The following is a 22245-nucleotide window of genomic DNA, read 5'->3' as shown; positions in this document are numbered from 1 at the left end:
CCATTAGGCTCCAAAGCATGTGCTGTTGTACCACTGAAAACAGATGCAGGCTCGGCCTAGCCACACAAAACATGTACAAAAACCATCCAAGGTTTTCAACTCTGTCATAGCAAATCACAAATGCATACAGTTGGTATCCAAGGAGCCACTCAAGTTGATCATTTACATACTTTTCATTTGTGCACATTACATATGTACATATATACTAGGTTGAAAACCAGAACATGACTTGCATCTGACTGACTCTTCAGTACTCCAGCTGTGGCCATGGAAACTTCCTCACTAATGAATACTCCTGGGTGTTCCATCTGAAACCAAGAGCCTCATCTCTGAGGACATCCTGATTGGTGTAGAAGAGAGGCGTGTGGATGGTTATGGAATGAATCAATAGCCAGGCTTAGGGTTCACACTGCTCTGGGTCTTTCAGTGCTGCTTGTGTAGCACCAGTCCCAAATGATTGCTTACCAACAAAATGGTAGTTTTCTAAGGAGCGAAGGTCATAGATGTGTTCCCTCGCGCTGGTGACAACTCGCTCCGATCCGTTCCTGATGAGATATGCCAATAGTAGTAAGGCCTGGAGGAGAGGAGCATCTGTTAGAGGCAACATAGCACTAGGCTTCCTCACCACAGGCAACATGGCACTAGGCCTCCTACCCACAGGCAACATGGCACTAGGCTTCCTCACCACAGGCAACATGGCACTAGGCTTCCTCACCACAGGAAACATGGCACTAGGCTTCCTACCCACAGGCAACATGGTACTAGGCTTCCTACCCACAGGCAACATGGTACTAGGCCTCCTACCCACAGGCAACATGGTACTAGGCCTCCTACCCACAGGCAACATGGTACTAGGCCTCCTACCCACAGGCAACATGGTACTAGGCCTCCTACCCACAGGCAACATGGCACTAGGCTTCCTACCCACAGGCAACATGGCACTAGGCCTCCACTTCACAGGCAACATGGCACTAGTCTTCCTCACCACAGGCAACATGGCACTAGTCTTCCTCACCACAGGCAACATGGAACTAGGCTTCCACTCCACAGGCAACTAGGCTTCCACTCCACAGGCAACATGGCACTAGTCTTCCTCACCACAGACAACATGGCACTAGGCTTCCTCACCACAGGCAACATGGCACTAGGCTTCCTACCCACAGGCAACATGGCACTAGGCTTCCTCACCACAGGCAACATGATCGTATGAATGAAACATAAGCAGTGGAACAGAGACTCGGCACCTTGTAAACTCTTCTCCAGTTCTTCTTATTGTCCTTCAGCATTCTGGTCCACAGCATGTTCATGACCTCAGGGAACTGCTCGTACATGAACGTGGATCTGAGAGGAACATCAGAAATATGGATGGGATTAGAGAGTACTGGTAAAGCCACAACTGCTAGGCTAGTTATGCAAATGTGATAGGACTGAGCGTTGTGCTGTGGTTGTCCCTTACTTGGCGATCTCTCCCATGAGCTGTCCAGAGGGACCCCAGGGGTCATCGTTGGTGACCTCTCGCACCTTGGACTCGATATCAGAGTAGTTCATCACCACGTTAGTGCTGCAAGAAACAGGAAACACACGACACAGACTTACATCAATAATCATTAATAAAACACACTGAATGACACTGGTGGGTAACCAATGTGAACTATGACCTCTATCACATATGGATATTCTGCATGAGGCATGGCTTCCTGGTATTATACCGTGTGTTTTGAGTATTAGAGTGGTGGTGATAGGATAGGTAGTGGTCTTAACAGACCTCTGATTTAGCCTAGATGTCCAGCAAGGGCCTAGGCGAACTCCTCTGACCAGATTGAGCCTGTTCTGGGAGCAGGTTGTGAGGGCTCCTGTTGCCCCTAAAGGTCAGTGTGGAGTCTACAGCCTAGAGTCTACACAACAATCAGCCATTTCCTGTCAGGCCCCATTTCACTCCTATCACCATCAGCAGACCTGCCAGTCACAGAGCAGACCTGCCCGTCACAGAGCAGACCTGCCAGTCACAGAGCAGACCTGCCAGTCACAGAGCAGACCTGCCAGTCACAGACCTGCCAGTCACAGACCTGCCAGTCACAGAGTAGAGTGCCAGGAAACAGCTGGGCTCTACTCAACTTTCTCCTCTCAGGAGTGGCATAGCGGGCGGCAACTACAGGATATAATGACAGTCATTAAATTGACTGATGAGTAAAAAGGGTTCTCAAGATCTATCCTGATTCGAGAAGCAGCTTAAAACGGATTATGACAACACTAGTAAGACACCCAAAAACATTCAGGGATGAAAGATTAACCAGCTGACAACAGAACTCGAATTCGAAAGAAGGCATTAGAGAAAACAGAGAGGAAGAAAGGCAAACAGAGCCGGGGTTAATGCAGCTGATCAGTGATAAACATGAGGCAATGTTTTCAGGGACTCAGAGAGCACACCTACGGACCACTCGTTCTAACCTCCCCTGTCACAGTTCAGCTGAGCCAGATAGCAGGAGGGAGAGGGGGGGGGGGCACCTGACAGATGTAACTAATGGAAGGTTAGAGTAATGGGAGACAGAACTGCTATGCTCTGGAATAAATTAGGTACATGGTAACGTCAGCCAACATGTAGGCTGAAACAACATGGCAGATCAACTGCACAACAGTGAAAGGAATGAAAAGGCACAACAAAAACTCATGGTATGCAGAAGCTAATAGCTCTGGTTTCCAGTCACATCTATTGAGATTCCCCACATGTAAAAAGCAGGATTAACAAGTCACATAATAAGTTGCATGGACTATAATAGTTAGTGGTTAACATGATTTCTAAATGACTAACTCTTCTCCGTACCCACACATACAATTATCTGTGAGGTCCCTCAGTCGAGTGGTGAATTTCAAGCACATATTCACTCTTCATATTTTCAAGCATGGTGGTGGCTGTATCATGTTATTGATTTGCTTGTCATCTGCAAGGACTTTAAACATTTTTAAATATTTATTTCACCTTTATTTAACCAGGTAGGCTAGTTGAGAACAAGTTCTCATTTGCAACTGCGACCTGGTCAAGATGGTTCAGGTCTGCTTTCCAACAGACACTAGGAGACAAATTCACTTTTCAGCAGGACAATAACCTAAAAAACACAAGGCCAAATATATACTGGACTTGCTTACCATGACGACATTGAATGTTCCTGAGTGGCCTAGTTACAGTTTTGACTTAAATCTACTTGAAAATCTGTCAACACTTGAAAACGACTGTCCAGCAATGAACAAAACAACCAACTTGACGAAGCTTGAAGAGTTTAAAAAATAACATGCAAATATTATACAATCCAGTTGTGCAAAGCTCTTAGAGACTTACCCAGAAAAACGTACAGCTGCAATCACTGCCAAAGGTGATTCCTGTATGTATTGACTCAGAGGGTTGAATACATAGTGACATTTGCATCAAGAAGAAGGCGAAGATATGGTGCGTCCATTTGGCAATGTCTGATTGTCTTAACTCACGAAGTACACCACTCATTGATTCTTCGCCACACACAAGTCAAAGAAAAATGTCAAACATTTAACAAAGTCAGTTTATTTTTTATTTTTTTTAAACATGAATGATAGTTCCTCAGTATTTGAAAAATCATTCCAACACTCCCGGCCTCGATAATCACCAAGCCTCGGTGTGAAAGAGCCAAATATCATGATCTGATGATTCCATATATACAGTGGAAACATCACAAAAAAAAAACATTTATGTCCCGAACTCACTGGAGCAGGAACCAGGAATAGGCTAGTTGATACAATGTTACAAGTTCGCTAGAAACATCTTCAGGCCAGACCAAGGGATGATTTGATACAATGTTGCATTTCAATAGCAATAGCTCAAGTCAAGACAGATTGAAAGGGGAGGCAGGCGGAGTAGAGAAATGAATGTGATTCAAGATATTTTCTACAGTTTTTATTTGTGGGCTTTGGGCCTATGTATTTTACTTAGTTGACAGTTATGCCCACTGCTGCATCTGAGTTCGGTGCTCAAACTTCTTTAGCTGCCAATGAATCACAGTGTATCAATGTGTTCATTGAATTTGAACTTTTAGATTTGTACCATTTTACTTCACATTATGATTAACCACGTGACAATGATTTTCAGAAACAAAAAGAGCTATTCTTGAAATTAAATTGTTCCATGAAAATGTGCATATAAAAATAATCATAACTGGCATGAAGATTGGTAGAAATGGTAGGATAAAAATTGTAAGCTTTACCAAACTTGAACCTCACAAGAATTCCTATGGTCTTTAAACTACTATTACAGCAATTTAAAAAAAAAAAGTGAATGTGCTAGCACTTGCACACAGGGGTCCCGTGAAAAAAACATGCCCCGCTACGGAAATCAAAGGCCTGTCCAACTGATTCATTCTGGCGCCGGGTCTCTTAACGATTACAAGCATACCCATAACATGATGCAGCCACCACTATGCTAGAAAATATGAAGAGTGCTACACAGTAAATGTGTTGTATTGGATTTTCCCCAAACATAACACTTTGTATTCAAGACAATAAGTGAATCACTTTGCTACATATTTTGCAGTACTACTTTAGTGCCTTGTTGCAAACAGGATGGATGTTTTGGAATATGTTTTATTCCGTACAGGCTTCCTTTTCACTCTGTCAATTAGGTTAGTATTGTGGAGAAACTACAAATGTTGTTGATCCATCCTCACTTCTCCTTTCACAAGCCATTCAACTCCAACTGGAATTATGTTTTTAGAAATGTACTACAAATGAAAAGCTGAAATATCTTGAGCCAATAAGTATTCAACCCCTTTGTTATAGCAAGCCTAAATAAGTTCAGGAGTAGAAATGTGCTTTGTGCAGTGACACAAAAAAATGTAAATGTAATCTGTTTTAAATTCAGGCTGTAACACAACATTTTGAAAAAGTCAAGGGGTGTGAATACTTTCTGAAGGCCCTGTATCTAATCAAGATATACCCAGTGCATTTGGAAAGTATTCAGATACCTTCACCTTTTGTTACGGCCTTATCCTAAAATGGATGCATTTTTTACATTTATCAATCTACACACAATACCCCATAACAAAGCAAGAAAAAAAAGGTTTTCAGAAAAGTTAGCAAATGTATTACAAATACAAAACAGAAATAACTTAAATTTAACAAAAGTATTCAGACCCTTTGCTATGAGACTCAAAATTGAGCTCAGGTGCATCCTGTTTCCAATGATCATCCTTGAGATGTTTCTACAACTTGATTAGAGTCCACCTGTGGTAAACTCAATTGATTGGACATGACTTGGAAAGGCACACATACCTGTCTGTTGCTCTGACATGCACTGTCAACTGTGGGACCTGATATAGACAGGTGTGAGCTCAATTTCGAGTCTCATAGCAAAGGGTCTGAATACTTACATAAATAAGTTATTTTGGGGTTTTTATTTGTAATAAATGTGCAACCATTTCTAAAAACCAGTTTTAGCTTTGTCATTATGTGTGTAGATTGATGAGGAAATGTTTTTATTTAATACAGTTTAGAAGAAGGCTGTAATGTAACAAAATATGGAAAAGGGGAAGGGGTCTGAATACTTTCCCAATTTATTTATTTTGAAGTATTACAATTTTTCTTCCACTTTGACAAGAGTATTTTGTGTAGATCGTTGGGGGAAAAAAATGAAATTTTAGTTTTTAGTAATAAAAAAATAAAAATGTAAAATCACCAGGAATTCAGTAAAAAAATGTGTTAATTTAGGAAATCTGTTCACACACACACCCTCGTCAATATAATCAAGTTATGAAATGTTTGTATTTGAAGATAACATCTTTGTGGTCAATTTGCAGTGTATTGCAGTGTAAATTATAATTACGTTCCGACCCCCCCCCGACCACCCGCTCCGACAAAAATCGACCCGAGGCTGAATCTAGTTACCTACCCCTGCTCTAGACTATCCCTTCCCCTGCAGCTGCCAGCACTTTTACTAATCATCCCTAATGTCATTTTGACAGAAAACTCAGACACTTCCTCCACTCTCACTAAATCCCAGACCCACCCGCACAGGGAGAGAGCAGGTTGACAGGAGAGCCAGGCAGGCAGCTCTGGAAGCCATTACCGCAGTGGGCCATGGATGATGTAGTGAGAAAAACAGGACAAGGTGGTGAGGTCTGAAAGCTTGAACACCTGTTCTCACTGGGAAGGAAACGCAGCTCCTTCTACTACTTAAGTCTATAAAATGTATCAGATTGGTTCACTTTCAGTCCAATTTCTTCCACATGTTGTTGATGACAAAAAACAATGTGATCCAACTCTATGGCTCTATAGAGTGTTAACGAGAGGGAGGGAGACTGAATTCCTGACCCTAATATTGACTTGGCCAGGAAATCGAACACACAAATCTACATGGAAAAGCAAATGTACAATCCCCCCCCCCCATTGAGCCTATTCACACTCAGTCTATTTGCATATATTTGTTTGCATACCGTAGGCTAACGGCTGGAGTAGTTCGTTTTTAGCCAGAATGCAGTGTACCAGATCTAAAGAATCCCCCCCCAAAAACACACAAAAAAACAGGACAGAGATAGTCTAGAGTAGTGGAGGTGACCCTGTGTGACCACTGGTCTGATTAGTCCACAGATGGCTGCTGGGTTTAGCCTGAGCATCACCACAGACAGGTGGTCAGATCCTTAGGAGGTCAAGGGTCAAGTGCTCAGTGACAGAGGGCCAGATGGAAGGACAATGGAACAGAGCCGGTGGAAATAAGACAGGACCAGAGACTGATGAATGAGCCAATGATATCAAATCTGAGGAAAACAGCCAACTGATCACACATAGCCTACACAAAGATCAACAAATGGCAACAACTCAAACAGGTTTGTTCCAAACAGAATACTTCTTTAATTCTATGAAGCATGTGTGTTTCATGGTGGATAGATTAACATAAAACAGAGAAAGAAACTATACATTCAGTGCTGATCTGGGATAACTATAGTTTTAACTACGCTTTGGGGAAAGTAACTATTTCCGGGGGAATAGTTACTTTGGAGGGGACTACAACTATTTGAATATAAAAATGGCAACTTTAAAAAATATATTTGAATACAGATCTCAGGAAGTGACTACTTTTCTGAAACTAGATAGATTGGCTGCCTTCAACTAGGCCTAATGGAGGGCTGTATCTGGAACTGCATGTTGAAGACAGAAATAGAATGAATAGAACACACAATCTCCTATAGTATTCCAATCTGACGGTCACATTTGATCTACACAATACATTTCTCTGAACATGTAAACGTCCATTCTCCTGAATGCCTATTGGCCCAGGTATACATAATCAAATCAAACCAAATTGACCCATTTTATGTTGTAAAGATAAGTATAAGTTGTGATGATCGACTACTGGATGACTCTTTCAACATTCCACTGAAAAAGTTGAAAGCTGCAATAAATTTTTTAGAAGACCTGAAAATACTGCAGAGTAAATTCAAAGCTATTTGCAAACAGCAAGTTGGAAGCTTAGCAAAAACAACAACTTTGATTCCCTTTGTCCATCTGAGGGTAACTGCTCTTATTTCAAAACACACACACAATCTCTAAATGGTGTAGTGTAATAAAACTAGTTACTTTAGGAGCAACGTTTTATTAGCATCTTGTCACATAATACTTTGTTAATTGTATTTGAATTGCATAGTAATAAGATTAGTTTTTTTGTTTTTTAACTACTCTACACAAGAGGAATAGCGACCGTTCCTTATTCCACTTATGTGGAATAAAGAATGTGGAATAGCTCCATTATTATGCTATTATAAAGCAATTTGCAAAGTTCTATGTAACAAAAGGGGTAACACTACACATTAAAGGTTACATTTGTAAAGGGTTTATAAAGAGGCTATAATTACATTCAATGTTATTTGATCATTTGTAAATGCCTTATAAAGCATTAATAAACAGTTATATCCCATTGGTCTACATAGTGAAATAACTGGTCAGTGTTTGTCAAAATAGTGAGCCAAACTTTACCTCCAGTTTTTAACAATTTATAAATGCACTTAAATGCTTTTAAGATGAAGCCTTATGTATCATCATGCATCCATATTTTCAATAGTTGCACTATTGAACAAATAGTTATCCTCTCACTTTTGCGTGTGATGAAACACTGATGCCCTGGCGAAATTTACATACAGGTTATTAATCAATCATCATTACGCCTTCCCAGATGATATCAACACACACATTTCACTTCTCTGTGATAGTCCCAAATATGGTAACAGTAACACCAGTGGAGGTGGTATCCTTTCACAACGTTAAATGTTTTGGACTTCATACCCCATATTCATTGACTGAATATGTTTAACGAAGGTGTTGACTCTTCTCTTATGTATTGATGAGTACCCAATACTATAAGTATGTCTACGCTCTGAGTGAACTCTCAAATCATCTATAAACTATTTACCCATATGTATAAATGGTAAAAGTATATCTTATTTTAGTGACAGACCTACATGTACATATTCCCTCGACACCAGTGCCCCCGCACATCGACTCTGTACCGGTACCCCCGTATATAGCCCCTGTATATAGCCCCTGTATATAGCCCCGCTATTGTTATTTACTGCTGCTCTTTAATTATTTGTTATTCTTATCTCTTACTTATTTTTTATTAGGCATTTTCTTAAATTCATTGTTGGTTAAGGGCCTGTAAGTAAGCATTTCACTGTAAGGTCTACACCGGTTGTATTCGGTGCATGTGACAAATAACTAAATAATTATTTGATACCTATAAACATTTATAAATTCAAAAACACCTTATTTTAAAAAGTGACAGACCTATAACCATTTATAATTGAGTTAAACATTGAACTGCTAAAAAAAGAAATACTTTAAAAACAAAAGTGAAATACAAGATACTTTATTGCCACGCATCCAAGGTCGGTGGTGTGTATACGGTACAGCATGGGGTAGCTCCTACATGACTAATATACACATATACCCCAGCCTCACAAAACTGAAAAAGCAGCTGTTGTTTAACCTTGTACTTTTTCAGTTGTCTTATAAAAGCACAGTCTCTGCTGGGCCTTCTTGATGATGTGGTTGGAATTGATGTCCCATTTCAGTGAGCCACTGATGTAAGTACCGAGGAATTTGAACGAATCTGTCAGGGTTATTGGTTGGTCAGCGATTATGCCGGGGGCCTTGCGGTTCTTTCTTCTCCTGTATTGCCATCTCTGTGGCTTTTGAGGAGTTGAGCATGAGGTCGTTGTCCTTACACAACATCACCGCCCGAGCAACTTCACAGTGGTAATGTGTTTCATTTGCTAGCTAAGACAAAATGAAAGGGGTAGGATAGTTATCACAATTGTGGTTAAAACACTAGCTAGTTTGTTAGCTAGCTAGTAAATTAGTCTTAAAATTGGAACCACTTATGTTAGTTTGTTGACAAAGTATGCTGGCTAGTTTACCAGCAACCCATCTAGAGAGAGACTGTACCAGAGTTCAAAGGTAAGATAACTAGCTAGCTAGCATTATAATCCCAAAAAGCTAAACAAATTGCAAGAAAACTCTGTCATGTTGATGTTAGCTGACTAGCTAGCAGGCAGCTAATGTTTGCTAGCTAGCTAAGCTAACTAGCTAGCAAACGTGATCTAGTTAGCCATTTCATGCCAAATATTATCCTGTGTTAAATCGTATAGCAAAATGTCTATATTCAAAAATATATTTTAGGTTTTACCTAATACTAGCTAGCTAACGTTTCTTAGCTCGTGAGGTAGGACAGATGTGCTAGCAAACGTTAGCTAGCTGAGCAGAGGACTAAATCATACAGCAGAATTTCTATATTCAAAAGTGAAACAAATTGCATAGAGAATCTCTCTCCTCTGTCAACATTTTTTATCTTGTGAACGTTTCTTTCGCGCAATCTCTTTGTCTGGCCTTTGCACACTTCCCATAGCCAGGTCCATCATGATTCTTCTCAACTCAATGTCACATGTCATTGTCTACTCTTCATTCTGTTCCAGGTCGTCTTTATTTCAAGCGCGTTTCACAGATCCGCAGATCTTACAAAGTCAGGATTTTTTCAGAAACCAGTGAACCACACCAATAATATAGCTTGAGATGAAGCCATCATTCCTGGAATAAAAAAAGTATACCAACGCATCATCATTGGAACTCATGGGAGTTGACCATTGGTCTGAAAACCAATAATTTCTGTTCCTGGGACAGAGCAACTATGCACCACACCCAGAAGTGAGAAAATAACTATTGTTTAACTGTGCAACCATTGAAAATGCAGTTGCATGATGATACAAAAGGGTTCAATATTACACAATTTGTTATAACCAATTTAGTAATGTTTTACAATGCATTTACAAAGCTTAAATAACCGTAATAATGTAATTACAAACCCTTTATAAATCCTTTACAAATGGAAGCCTATTGTAAAGTGTTACCGAAGTGGTTGTAAAGTGTTGCTGTATTACCTTGTGTCTCACTCATGAAAATATATGTGTCTACTCTAATGTTGAGGTGATTCCATGGGTCTCTTCTCACCTCCCGCGTACTCCCTCGCCTCCTTTTTTAAAAAAGGTCAAAGATACTTGAGGAGAGATGGCGAAGAGAGTGAATGTGGATGGAAATGCGCCAACTTTATTATTTGTCAAATGACGTTTACAGGGGTGGACGGACCCCACGCATTTTTTGTTGTTGTTGTAAAGTGACCAAAACGAATTAGGGCTCACCCTATTTACCCTTTTAGTCTTTTTTTTTTAGCAGTAGCAAAACAAACAAAAAATTAAATGTAAAAAAAATTATATGTTTTATGGCACGTCTTGATTGACGCCTGTCTTCGTGGACTAATCCAAACATCCACAATGTTTGTTTGGTTCCCGTAATTTCTGTTAATGCATTCAATATATTATGTATTTTACTGTTGTCATTGTATGAGTGGACACGTTGTTTGCAGAGTGCACAACCTAGGCTACACTTGTGAGAAACAAGTTTCGGTTTATTTCATTCCATTTATGAGTTGTTAATTTATTCATTGTGTTTTGTTTGTAGCGCTCCTATCAATGTTGAGTAAGGATTCGCACCTGATTACGCATAGAAGTAGTCCCAGGCCACATGGCCTGCGCGCAAATGTAGACTTATAAATGTGCCAATTTGGGGATCTCATAGTATGTGTGATTGTTGTAACAATGAGCTGTGGAGCTTCTCAAAGTAATTTTCTCTTCACCTCAAACAGGACGTGAACACAGTATTTTTTAATATCCATTAAGAATGACAATTGTTCCTTAATGTAGCCTATTTAAAAAAAACATTTCCAGCTCTCTCCCTTTCCATAACCACTGAGTAAAAGGGGGAAAATGGTCATGCTCTGATGCTGTGAAAACGTCATAAAATAGGCCTAACTTCGTATCCCTTGCGCAAATACCCTGCAGCTGTGTCTGTCCAGAGCTCACTGGCTCAGGAAACGCAGGAGGGTGCAGAATATTTGATTAAATGTTGCAAGTTTGTTAGCACCAGCTTCAGGCTGGACCAAGTTTTTGGGTGATACAATGTTTCAAAGTTGCAGAGAGGTCATGTGTAGCCAATGCGATTTATTTTTAATAAGATATTTTCTACCTGCAGGCTGCTATGTTTTTATTTGCAGGTTTTAAGTAGGCTATTTTTACCTAGCTGGCAATGGAAATAGAGGTTCATTTTAGATTTGTATGATTTCCATTGAGATATAAATTTGTATTAATCACATGACAATGATTTTAAGATAGGACTATTAAAAAATAAATTAAACTGTTCTACATAAAATGTACATATGAACATAACTGGCATGCAGATCGGCAAGAAATGGCAAGATAAATTGGCACTCCAAATGGAACACCCCTGATGTAATCTATTACCGGTAACTTCGGGAGCGTAATGGCAGAATCTGCAAAGGCCAGCAGCAGTGCTATAGAAAGGGGGTTCGGGAACAGCTTGATCAGAAGACAAAAATCCTATCTTGATCTCTGACTCCCTCGAGTCATTTGTGCACCTTAAATGATTTAAATCACAGTGTGCTTAAAGCATCAGACAAGCTCAGTAACCTACATATAGTTGATTTTATTAAAACACATAGGGTGTGTCTATATACGGAAAAATGCACGTTTAAAAATTTCAACCAGTCGATTGGTCGAAAGAACAGATAACTTTATTTTTTTTTTGTCAGGGACAGCCTGAAACAATGTGTGTATGTTTTTCTACTCTGACAAACAAAAGATGATTCAAAGGGGGTGTGGCAGATTTCTAAACTCTTCCATGTAGAATACACGAGTAACCTTGTTGAAAGGTGGCTATCGAGGAGGGGATGAGACTTCCATTTGTCTACTAATGAAATGACACACCCCTCGACCACATCAGTTTCCGGGTCATGGAGGAGAGAGGACGATCTTTTGCCCAAACGAGAATCTCCTAATTTTTATTTTTTAAATTTAAAACTAGGCAAGTCAGTTAAGAACAAATTCTTATTTATAATGACGGCCTACCCTGGCCAAACCCGGATGAGGCTGGTCCAATTGTGCGCCACCCTATGGCACTCCTAATCACAGCCAGATGTGATGCAGCCTGGATTCGAACCATACCTCCCTTCCAACTCTCCCAAACAGAGACCAGGCTTCCCTCCCATGTATTTAACTATAGGCTACAGGCTATATTAAAATTCATATCTACGCCCCCCCCCCCCCCCCCCCGTGGCCACCAGCTGCATTAAGTACTGCAGTGCATCTCCTCCTCATGGACTGCACCAGATTTGCCAGTTCTTGCTGTGAGATGTTACCCCACTCTTCCACCAAAGCACCTGCAAGTTCCCGGACATTTCTGGGGGAATGGCCTTAGCCCTCACCCTCCGATTAAACAGGTCCCAGACGTGCTCAATGGGATTGAGATCCGGGCTCTTCACTGGCCATGGCAGAACACTGACATTCCTGTCTTGCAGGAAATCACGCACAGAAACTAGCAGTATGGCTGGTGGCACTGTCATGCTGGAGGGTCATGTCAGGATGAGCCTGCAGGAAGGGTACCACATGAGGGAGGAGGATGTCTTCCCTGCAACGCATAGCATTGAGATTGCCTGCAATGACAACATGCTCAGTCTGATGATGGCGTGACACACCGCCCCAGACCATGACGGACCCTCCACCTCCAAATCAATCCAGCTCCAGAGTACAGGCCTCGGTGTAACGCTCATTCTTTCGACGATAAACGCAAATCCGACCATCACCCCTGGTGAGACAAAACCGCTACTCATCAGTGAAGAGCACTTTTTGCCAGTCCTGTCTGGTCCAGCGACGGTGGGTTTATGCCCAAATGCGACGTTGTTGCCGGTGATGTCTGGGGAGGACCTGCCTTACAACAGGCGTACAAGCCCTCGGTCCAGCCTCTCTCAACCTATTGTGGACAGTCTGAGCACTGATGGAGGCGTGCGTTCCTGGTGTAACTCGGACAGCTGTCCCGCAGGTGTGATGTTCAGATGTACTGATCCTGTGCAGGTGTTGTTTCACATGGTCTGCCACTGAGAGGATGATCAGCTGTCCGTCCTGTCTCCCTGTAGCTGTCTTTAGGCGTCTCACAGTACGGACATTGCAATTTATTGCCCTGGTCACATCTGCACTCCTCATGCCTCCTTGCAGCATGCCAAAGGCAAGTTCACACAGATGAGCAGGGACCCTGGGCATCTTTCTTTTTGTGTTTTTCAGAGTCAGTAGAAAGGCCTCTTTAGTGTCCTAAGTTTTCATAACTGTGACCTTAATTGCCTAACATCTGTAAGCTGTTAATGTCTTATTGACCGTTCCACAAGTGCATGTTCATTAATTGTTTATGGTTAATTGAACAAGCATGGGAAACAGTGTTTAAACCCTTTACAATGAAGATCTGTGAAGTTATTAGGATTTTTACGAATTATCTTTTGAAGATCGGGTCCTGAAAAAGGGACATTTCTTTTTTTGCTGAGATATAAATTTTTTAAGTTCATATTTTCAAATGACCTACAAAATAGAACTACACTGAACAAAAATATAAAACGCACCATGCAACAATTTCAAAGATTTTACTGAGTTATAGTTTATGTAAGAAAAATCTGTAAATTTGAATAAATTCATTAGGCCCTAATCTATGGATTTCACCGGACTGGGAATACAGATATGCATCTGTTGGTCGCAGATACCTTTAACAAGAAGGTAGGGGCGTGGATCAGAAAACCAGTCAGTATCTGGTGTGACCACCATTTGCCTCATGCGGCGCTACATATCTCCTTTGCATAGTTGATCAGGCTGTTGCTTGTGGAATGTTCTCCCACTCCTCTCGGGCTGTGAAGTTCCTGGATATTGGCTGGAACTGGAACATGCTGATGTACACGGCGATCCCATACGTTCTCAATGGGTGACATCTCTGGTGAGTATGTAGAACTGGGACAGCATCGGTGATGTCGTACCCACAGCAACTATTAAAACATTCCCAAATCAGAAACCTTGGATTGATGGCAGCATTCACGCGAAACTGAAAGCGCGAACCACTGCTTTTAAATCAGGGCAAGGAGACCAGAGACATGACCAAATACAAACAGTGTAGCTATTCTCTCCGCAAGGCAATCAAACAAGCTTAGCGTCAGTATAGAGACAAAGTACAGTCGCAATTCAACGGCTCAGACACAAGAGGTATGTGGCAGGGTCTACAGTCAATCACGGATTACAAAAATAAATCCTGGTCCGCGACGGGGCTGGTTGTCTTGCTCCCAGACAGACTCGCTTTGAGGACAATACAGTGCCACTGACACGGCCCGCTACCAAAACCTGAGGACTCTCGTTCACTGCAGCCAACGTGAGTAAAACATTTAAACGCGTTAACCCTCGCAAGGTTGCAGGCCCAGACGGCGTCCTCAGAGCATGCGCAGACCAGCTGGCTGGTGTGTTTACGGTCATATTCAATCAATTCTTATCCTAGTCTGCTGTTCCCACATGCTTCAAGCGGGCCACCATTGTTCCTGTTCCCAAGAAAGCTAAGATAACTGAGCTAAACGACTACCGCCTCATAGCACTCCCTTCCGTCATCATTAAGTGCTTTGAGAGACTAGTCAAGGACCATATCACCTCCACCCTACCTGATACCCTAGACCCACTCCAATTTGCTTACCGCCCCAATAGGTCCACAGATGACGCAATTGCACCCACACTGCCCTAAACCATCTGGACAAGAGGAATACCTATGTGAGAATGCTGTTCATCAACTACAGCTCAGCATTTAACACCATAGTACCCTCCAAACTCGTCATCAAGCTCGAGACCCTGGGTCGATCACCGGGGGCAAACTACCTGCCCTCCAGGACACCTACACCACCCGATGTCACAGGAAGGCCAAAAAGATCATCAAGGAAAACAACCTTCCAAGCCATTGCCTGTTCACCCACTATCATCCAGAAGGCGAGGTCAGTACAGGTGCATCAAAGCAGGGACCGAGAGACTGAAAAACAGCTCCTATCTCAAGGCCATCAGACTGAGTGGCTGCTGCCAACATACTGACTCAACTCCAGCCACTTTAATAATGGAAAAATTGATGAAAAATGTATCACTAGCCACTTTAAACAATGCCACTTCATATAATGTTTACATACCCTACATTACTCATCTCATATGTATATACTGTACCCAATACCATCTACTGCATCTTGCCTATGCCGTTCTGTACCATCACTCATTCATATATTTGTATGTACATATTCTTCATTCCTTTACACTTGTGTGTATAAGGTAGTTGTTGTGAAATTGTTAGGTTAGATTACTCGTTGGTTATTAATGCATTGTCGGAACTAGAAGTACAAGCATTTCGCTACACTCGCATTAACATCTGCTAACCATGTGTATGTGACAAATAAAATTTGATTTGATTTAGCTTAAAGTAATTGTGTTCAGATCCTTGCGACATGGGGTCGTGTATTATCATGTGGAAACATGAGGTGATGGCGGTGGATGAATGGCATGACAATGGGCCTCAGGATCTCGTCACGTTATCTCTGTGCATTCAAATTACCATTGATATAACGCAAATTGTGTTTGTTGTCCGTAGCTTATGCCTGCCCATACCATAACCCCACCATGGGCCACTCTGTTCACAACGTTGACATCAGAAAACCACTCACCCACACGACGCCATACACGCTGTCTGCCATCTGCCTGGTACAGTTGAAACTAGGATTTATCCGTGAAGAGCAAACGCCTCCAGCACGCCAGTGGCCATTGAAGGTGAGCTTTTGCCTAGTGAAGTTGATTACAACGCCAAACTGCAGTCAGGTCAAGACGCTGGTGAGGACAACAAGCACGCAGATGTGCTTCCCAAAGACGGTTTCTGACAGTGGCAAGGAGTTATTGTCCCCAGTACAAGGTGCACCTGTGTAATGATCTTGATATGCCACACCTGTCAAGTTGATGGATTATCTTGGCAAAGGAGAACTGCTCACTAACAGGAATGTAAACAAATTTGTCCACAAAATTTGAGAGAAATAAGCTTTTTGTGCATACGGAACATTTCTGGGTTCTTTTTTTTTTCAGCTCATGAAACCAACACTGTCCATGTTGCGTTTATATTTTTAGTCCGTGTATTTTTTGCCCAGGTGTGCAGCAGTATGACTGACAGAGACAGCAAGATGAGATCTCCACAGCAAAGCTGTTCCAAGATTTTAAGGAAAATCTCAGTCCACTGAATAATGAATGACAGCTGTGTATAAAAACAGATGGCTTGAACGGCAAGTGAACCGGCGATGTGCTTACATGTCAAGCAGACTAGGAAACACACGCACACAGAACGGCCCGCTATGTTAAGAAATATTCCACTGGGGATGAGACAAAAGATGAGCTGTGGGTCTGAATGAAAGGTACAGGCAGACAGAACCCAGACTTCCCTTCCAACTGTCTCAAACAGAGACAGAGCCCAGGCTTCCCTTCCATTCCAACGGTCTCAAACAGAGACAGAGCCCAGGCTTGCCTTCCAACTGTCTGCATCCTGGGCCTCTTTGTTGTGCAGGCCCGCCGCAGCAGCGTTACTCCTGCACTACTGAGGATGAGCCTGCTTACCTACACATGCAGCCTGCTGAAAAGCCAAAGCACATGAAACAGTCTTTCACTCTCCCTCCTACTACACGAAAAGAAAAACACCACCTCCTGCTTCTGAGGAACAGTGGTTCTAGGCGTCAGTTTTCAGATGGAGATTGTGGTGATGAAGGGGGCACAGGGGACAACAGCAGCGAGGGAGGAGGGGCAGGGGGTTCACTGATGCATATTGGAAGTAGGAGGCCCTGGTCTGACGAGGATGTTTGCAGGGAGAAGAGGCCCTGGTCTGACGAGGACGTTCGCAGGGAGAAGAGGCCCTGGTCTGACGAGGACGTTCGCAGGGAGAAGAAGCCCTGGTCTGACGAGGACGTTCGCAGGGAGAAGAGGCCGTGGTCTGACGAGGACGTTCGCAGGGAGAAGAGGCCCTGGTCTGACGAGGACGTTCGCAGGGAGAAGAGGCCCTGGTCTGACGAGGACGTTCGCAGGGAGAAGAGGCCCTGGAGGACACAGCTGGCAGCCGGGCTGATGTAGGAGCTACTCCTGAAGCTACTCACACAGAAGACGTTACATTTAAGTAATTTAGCAGAAACTCTTATCCAGAGCGACTTACAGTATTGAGTGCATATACAGTGCCTTGCGAAAGTATTCGGCCCCCTTGAACTTTGCGACCTTTTGCCACATTTCAGGCTTCAAACATAAAGATATAAAACTGTATTTTTTTGTGAAGAATCAACAACAAGTGGGACACAATCGTGAAGTGGAACGACATTTATTGGATATTTCAAACTTTTTTAACAAATCAAAAACTGAAAAATTGGGCGTGCAAAATTATTCAGCCCCTTTACTTTCAGTGCAGCAAACTCTCTCCAGAAGTTCAGCGAGGATCTCTGAATGATCCAATGTTGACCTAAATGACTAATGATGATAAATACAATCCACCTGTGTGTAATCAAGTCTCCGTATAAATGCACCTGCACTGTGATAGTCTCAGAGGTCCGTTAAAAGCGCAGAGAGCATCATAAAGAACAAGGAACACACCAGGCAGGTCCAAGATACTGTTGTGAAGAAGTTTAAAGCCGGATTTGGATACAAAAAGATTTCTCAAGCTTTAAACATCCCAAGGAGCACTGTGCAATATTGATATAATATTGAAATGGAAGGAGTATCAGACCACTGCAAATCTACCAAGACCTGGCCGTCCCTCTAAACTTTCAGCTCATACAAGGAGAAGACTGATCAGAGATGCAGCCAAGAGGCCCATTATCACTCTGGATGAACTGCAGAGATCTACAGCTGAGGTGGGAGACTCTGTCCATAGGACAACAATCAGTCGTATATTGCACAAATCTGGCCTTTATGGAAGAGTGGCAAGAAGAAAGCCATTTCTTAAAGATATCCATAAAAAGTGCCGTTTAAAGTTTGCCACAAGCCACCTGGGAGACACACCAAACATGTGGAAGAAGGTGCTCTGGTCAGATGAAACCAAAATTGAACTTTTTGGCAACAATGCAAAACGTTATGTTTGGCGTAAAAGCAACACAGCTCATCACCCTGAACACACCATCACCACTGTCAAACATGGTGGTGGCAGCATCATGGTTTGGGCCTGCTTTTCTTCAGCAGGGACAGGGAAGATGGTTAAAATTGATGGGAATATGGATGGAGCCAAATACAGGACCATTCTGGAAGAAAACCTGATGGAGTCTGCAAAAGACCTGAGACTGGGACGGAGATTTGTCTTCCAACAAGACAATGATCCAAAACATAAAGCAAAATCTACAATGGAATGGTTCAAAAATAAACATATCCAGGTGTTAGAATGGCCAAGTCAAAGTCCAGACCTGAATCCAATCGAGAATCTGTGGAAAGAACTGAAAACTGCTGTTCACAAATGCTCTCCATCCAACCTCACTGAGCTCGTGCTGTTTTGCAAGGAGGAATGGGAAAAAAAATTCAGTCTCTCGATGTGCAAAACTGATAGAGACATACCCCAAGCGACTTACAGCTGTAATCGCAGCAAAAGGTGGCGCTACAAAGTATTAACTTAAGGGGGCTGAATAATTTTGCACGCCCAATTTTTCAGTTTTTGATTTGTTAAAAAAGTTTGAAATATCCAATAAATGTCATTCCACTTCATGATTGTGTCCCACTTGTTGTTGATTCTTCACAAAAAAATACAGTTTTATATCTTTATGTTTGAAGCCTGAAATGTGGCAAAAGGTCGCAAAGTTCAAGGGGGCCGAATACTTTCGCAAGGCACTGTATACTGGTCCCCTGTGGGAATTAAACTCACAACCCTGGCATTGCCAGCGCCATGCTCTACCAACTAAGACAGACGGGACAAGAAGAGAGAAGAAATCTATACCAGTGGTGCTGATTACTCTGCAGTGTGCTGGGAGGATATAGAATACCGTACTGCTGGAAGTCATGCCTACTAGGAAGAGCATTTACTGAGAACATGGATTTGCAGGTTGGCTGAATGACTAGCTGAAGTTCTGCTCATTACTGTAATCTAAAGGCAGAATTAGCATTTCCCAGACGTGTGACTCAGACATTCAAGCCGTAATAAGCCGTGGTTCATAGTAAAGCTGTAAGCCTAGACAGTGAGGCCAGCTAAGGGCAAGCTAAAGAACTTATGCTACCATATCCTCTAATAAAAGGAAGTAAACTTGGACGAAGGATTTCCTTTCTAACAAGGAGCCAAATTAACAAGGTGAGGAAGTTGTTTCATATTTGTCTTCACAAGAGTTTGAGAAGAGGGTCCAGTCTTCAGATCTTATCTGAGTGAGAGTTGTCAAAACGACCCTCTTCTTTCATGTCTTCAGGACCAGGTTTCCTCTGCTCCATTCAACAGATCATATCTTTCCACATAATAGTGCAATGTTTGACATTTGTATTCACCACAGTGTGACGCCATCTGAGCTCTTCAAAACAATGCCATTGATTCAGCCATGATATCGATCTCACTGCATTGGCTGATGGAACTTGCAGTCCATTAACTGGCTAAGAAGGTCCAAAGACTCAAACACTTACGCAGGACATGAAGACTGCCTTTAGAGTGGCTATCGTTAGTCACTACAATGTAATGATATCCTACTGAGAAAAAGCTTCCACTGAACTCATGCCGATACCACTTTACATTTGGAGTGGGACTTGAATCAAAGAAATCATTCAAAGAAAGTCATGATTTGGCTCTCAATTCTTAACTTCTCTCCTGTGTAATAACTGACATGGGAACAGACCTAATAGGCTACAAGTAGATGACAAAACTCAAAACAAGCAATAGGAGTACTACCAAAGCCCCTCCCATCCAGCAATAGGAGTACTACCAAAGCCCCTCCCATCCAGCAATAGGAATACTACCAAAGCCCCTCCCATCCAGCAATAGGAGTACAACCAAAGCCCCTCCCATCCAGCAATAGGAATACTACCAAAGCCCCTCCCATCCAGCAATAGGAGTACTACCAAAGCCCCTCCCATCCAGCAATAGGAATACTACCAAAGCCCCTCCCATCCAGCAATAGGAATACTACCAAAAATACTACCAAAGCCCCTCCAATCCAGCAATAGGAATACTACCAAAGCCCCTCCCATCCAGCAATAGGAGTACTACCAAAGCCCCTCCCATCCAGCAATAGGAATACTACCAAAGCCCCTCCCATCCAGCAATAGGAGTACTACCAAAGCCCCTCCCATCCAGCAATAGGAATACTACCAAAGCCCCTCCCATCCAGCAATAGGAATACTACCAAAGCCCCTCCCATCCAGCAATAGGAATACTACCAAAGCCCCTCCCATCCAGCAATAGGAGTACTACCAAAGCCCCTCCCATCCAGCAATAGGAGTACTACCAAAGCCCCTCCCATCCAGCAATAGGAGTACTACCAAAGCCCTTCCATCCAGCAATAGGAGTACTACCAAAGCCCTTCCCATCCAGCAATAGGAGTACTACCAAAGCCCTTCCCATCCAGCAATAGGAGTACTACCAAAGCCCCTCCCATCCAGCAATAGGAGTACTACCAAAGCCCTTCCCATCCAGCAATAGGAGTACTACCAAAGCCCCTCCCATCCAGCAATAGGAGTACTACCAAAGCCCTTCCCATCCAGCAATAGGAGTACTACCAAAGCGCCTCCCATCCAGCAATAGGAGTACTACCAAAGCCCTTCCCATCCAGCAATAGGAATACTACCAAAGCCCTTCCCATCCAGCAATAGGAGTACTACCAAAGCCCCTCACATCCAGCAATAGGAGTACTACCAAAGCCCCTCCAGCAATAGGAGTACTACCAAAGCCCCTCCGATCCAGCAATAGGAGTACTACCAAAGCCCCTCCCATCCAGCAATAGGAGTACTACCAAAGCCCCTCCAGCAATAGGAGTACTACCAAAGCCCCTCCCCTCCAGCAATAGGAGTACTACCAAAGCCCCTCCCATCCAGCAATAGGAGTACTACCAAAGCCCCTCCCATCCAGCAATAGGAGTACTACCAAAGCCCTTCCCATCCAGCAATAGGAGTACTACCAAAGCCCCTCCCATCCAGCAATAGGAGTACTACCAAAGCGCCTCCCATCCAGCAATAGGAGTACTACCAAAGCCCTTCCCATCCAGCAATAGGAATACTACCAAAGCCCTTCCCATCCAGCAATAGGAGTACTACCAAAGCCCCTCCCATCCAGCAATAGGAGTACTACCAAAGCCCCTCCAGCAATAGGAGTACTACCAAAGCCCCTCCGATCCAGCAATAGGAGTACTACCAAAGCCCCTCCCATCCAGCAATAGGAGTACTACCAAAGCCCCTCCAGCAATAGGAGTACTACCAAAGCCCCTCCCCTCCAGCAATAGGAGTACTACCAAAGCCCCTCCCATCCAGCAATAGGAGTACTACCAAAGCCCCTCCCATCCAGCAATAGGATTACTACCAAAGCCCCTCCCATCCAGCAATAGGAGTACTACCAAAGCCCCCCCCCCTCCCCCCCATAAAGCAATAGGAGTACTACCAAAGCCCTTCCCATCCAGCAATAGGAGTACTACCAAAGCCCCTCCCATCCAGCAATAGGAGTACTACCAAAGCCCCCCCCCCATCCAGCAATAGGAGTACTACCAAAGCCCCTCCCATCCAGCAATAGGAGTACTACCAAAGCCCCTCCCATCTAGCAATAGGAGTACTACCAAAGCCCCTCCAGCAATAGGAGTACTACCAAAGCCCCTCC

General features: G+C 43.0%; 1 protein-coding gene across 3 annotated transcripts in view; it reads right to left on the bottom strand.

Moving 5' to 3' along the window:
- Positions 1–22245, bottom strand: part of LOC110534845 (clathrin interactor 1) — a 61917-nt gene that overhangs the window by 29730 nt on the left and 9942 nt on the right. For 2 of the 3 annotated variants that reach the window (XM_036989692.1, XM_036989694.1), the window contains exons 2-4: positions 1457–1561; positions 1245–1341; positions 466–574 (exon numbers count right to left, since the gene is read on the bottom strand). In XM_036989692.1, coding sequence (XP_036845587.1) covers positions 466–574; positions 1245–1341; positions 1457–1561 — 311 coding nt within the window. Of the gene's footprint in view, positions 1–465; positions 575–1244; positions 1342–1456; positions 1562–10445; positions 10576–22245 lie in introns of those variants that run through there. The other variant, XM_036989693.1, reaches the window with a different exon arrangement.

The sequence above is a fragment of the Oncorhynchus mykiss genome, chromosome 10, assembly GCF_013265735.2.
Source record: "Oncorhynchus mykiss isolate Arlee chromosome 10, USDA_OmykA_1.1, whole genome shotgun sequence".
In the NCBI taxonomy this organism is placed as follows: domain Eukaryota; kingdom Metazoa; phylum Chordata; class Actinopteri; order Salmoniformes; family Salmonidae; genus Oncorhynchus; species Oncorhynchus mykiss.
The sequence above is the reverse complement of the archived record's forward strand: the minus strand, read 5'-3'. Positions and strand labels throughout refer to the sequence as shown.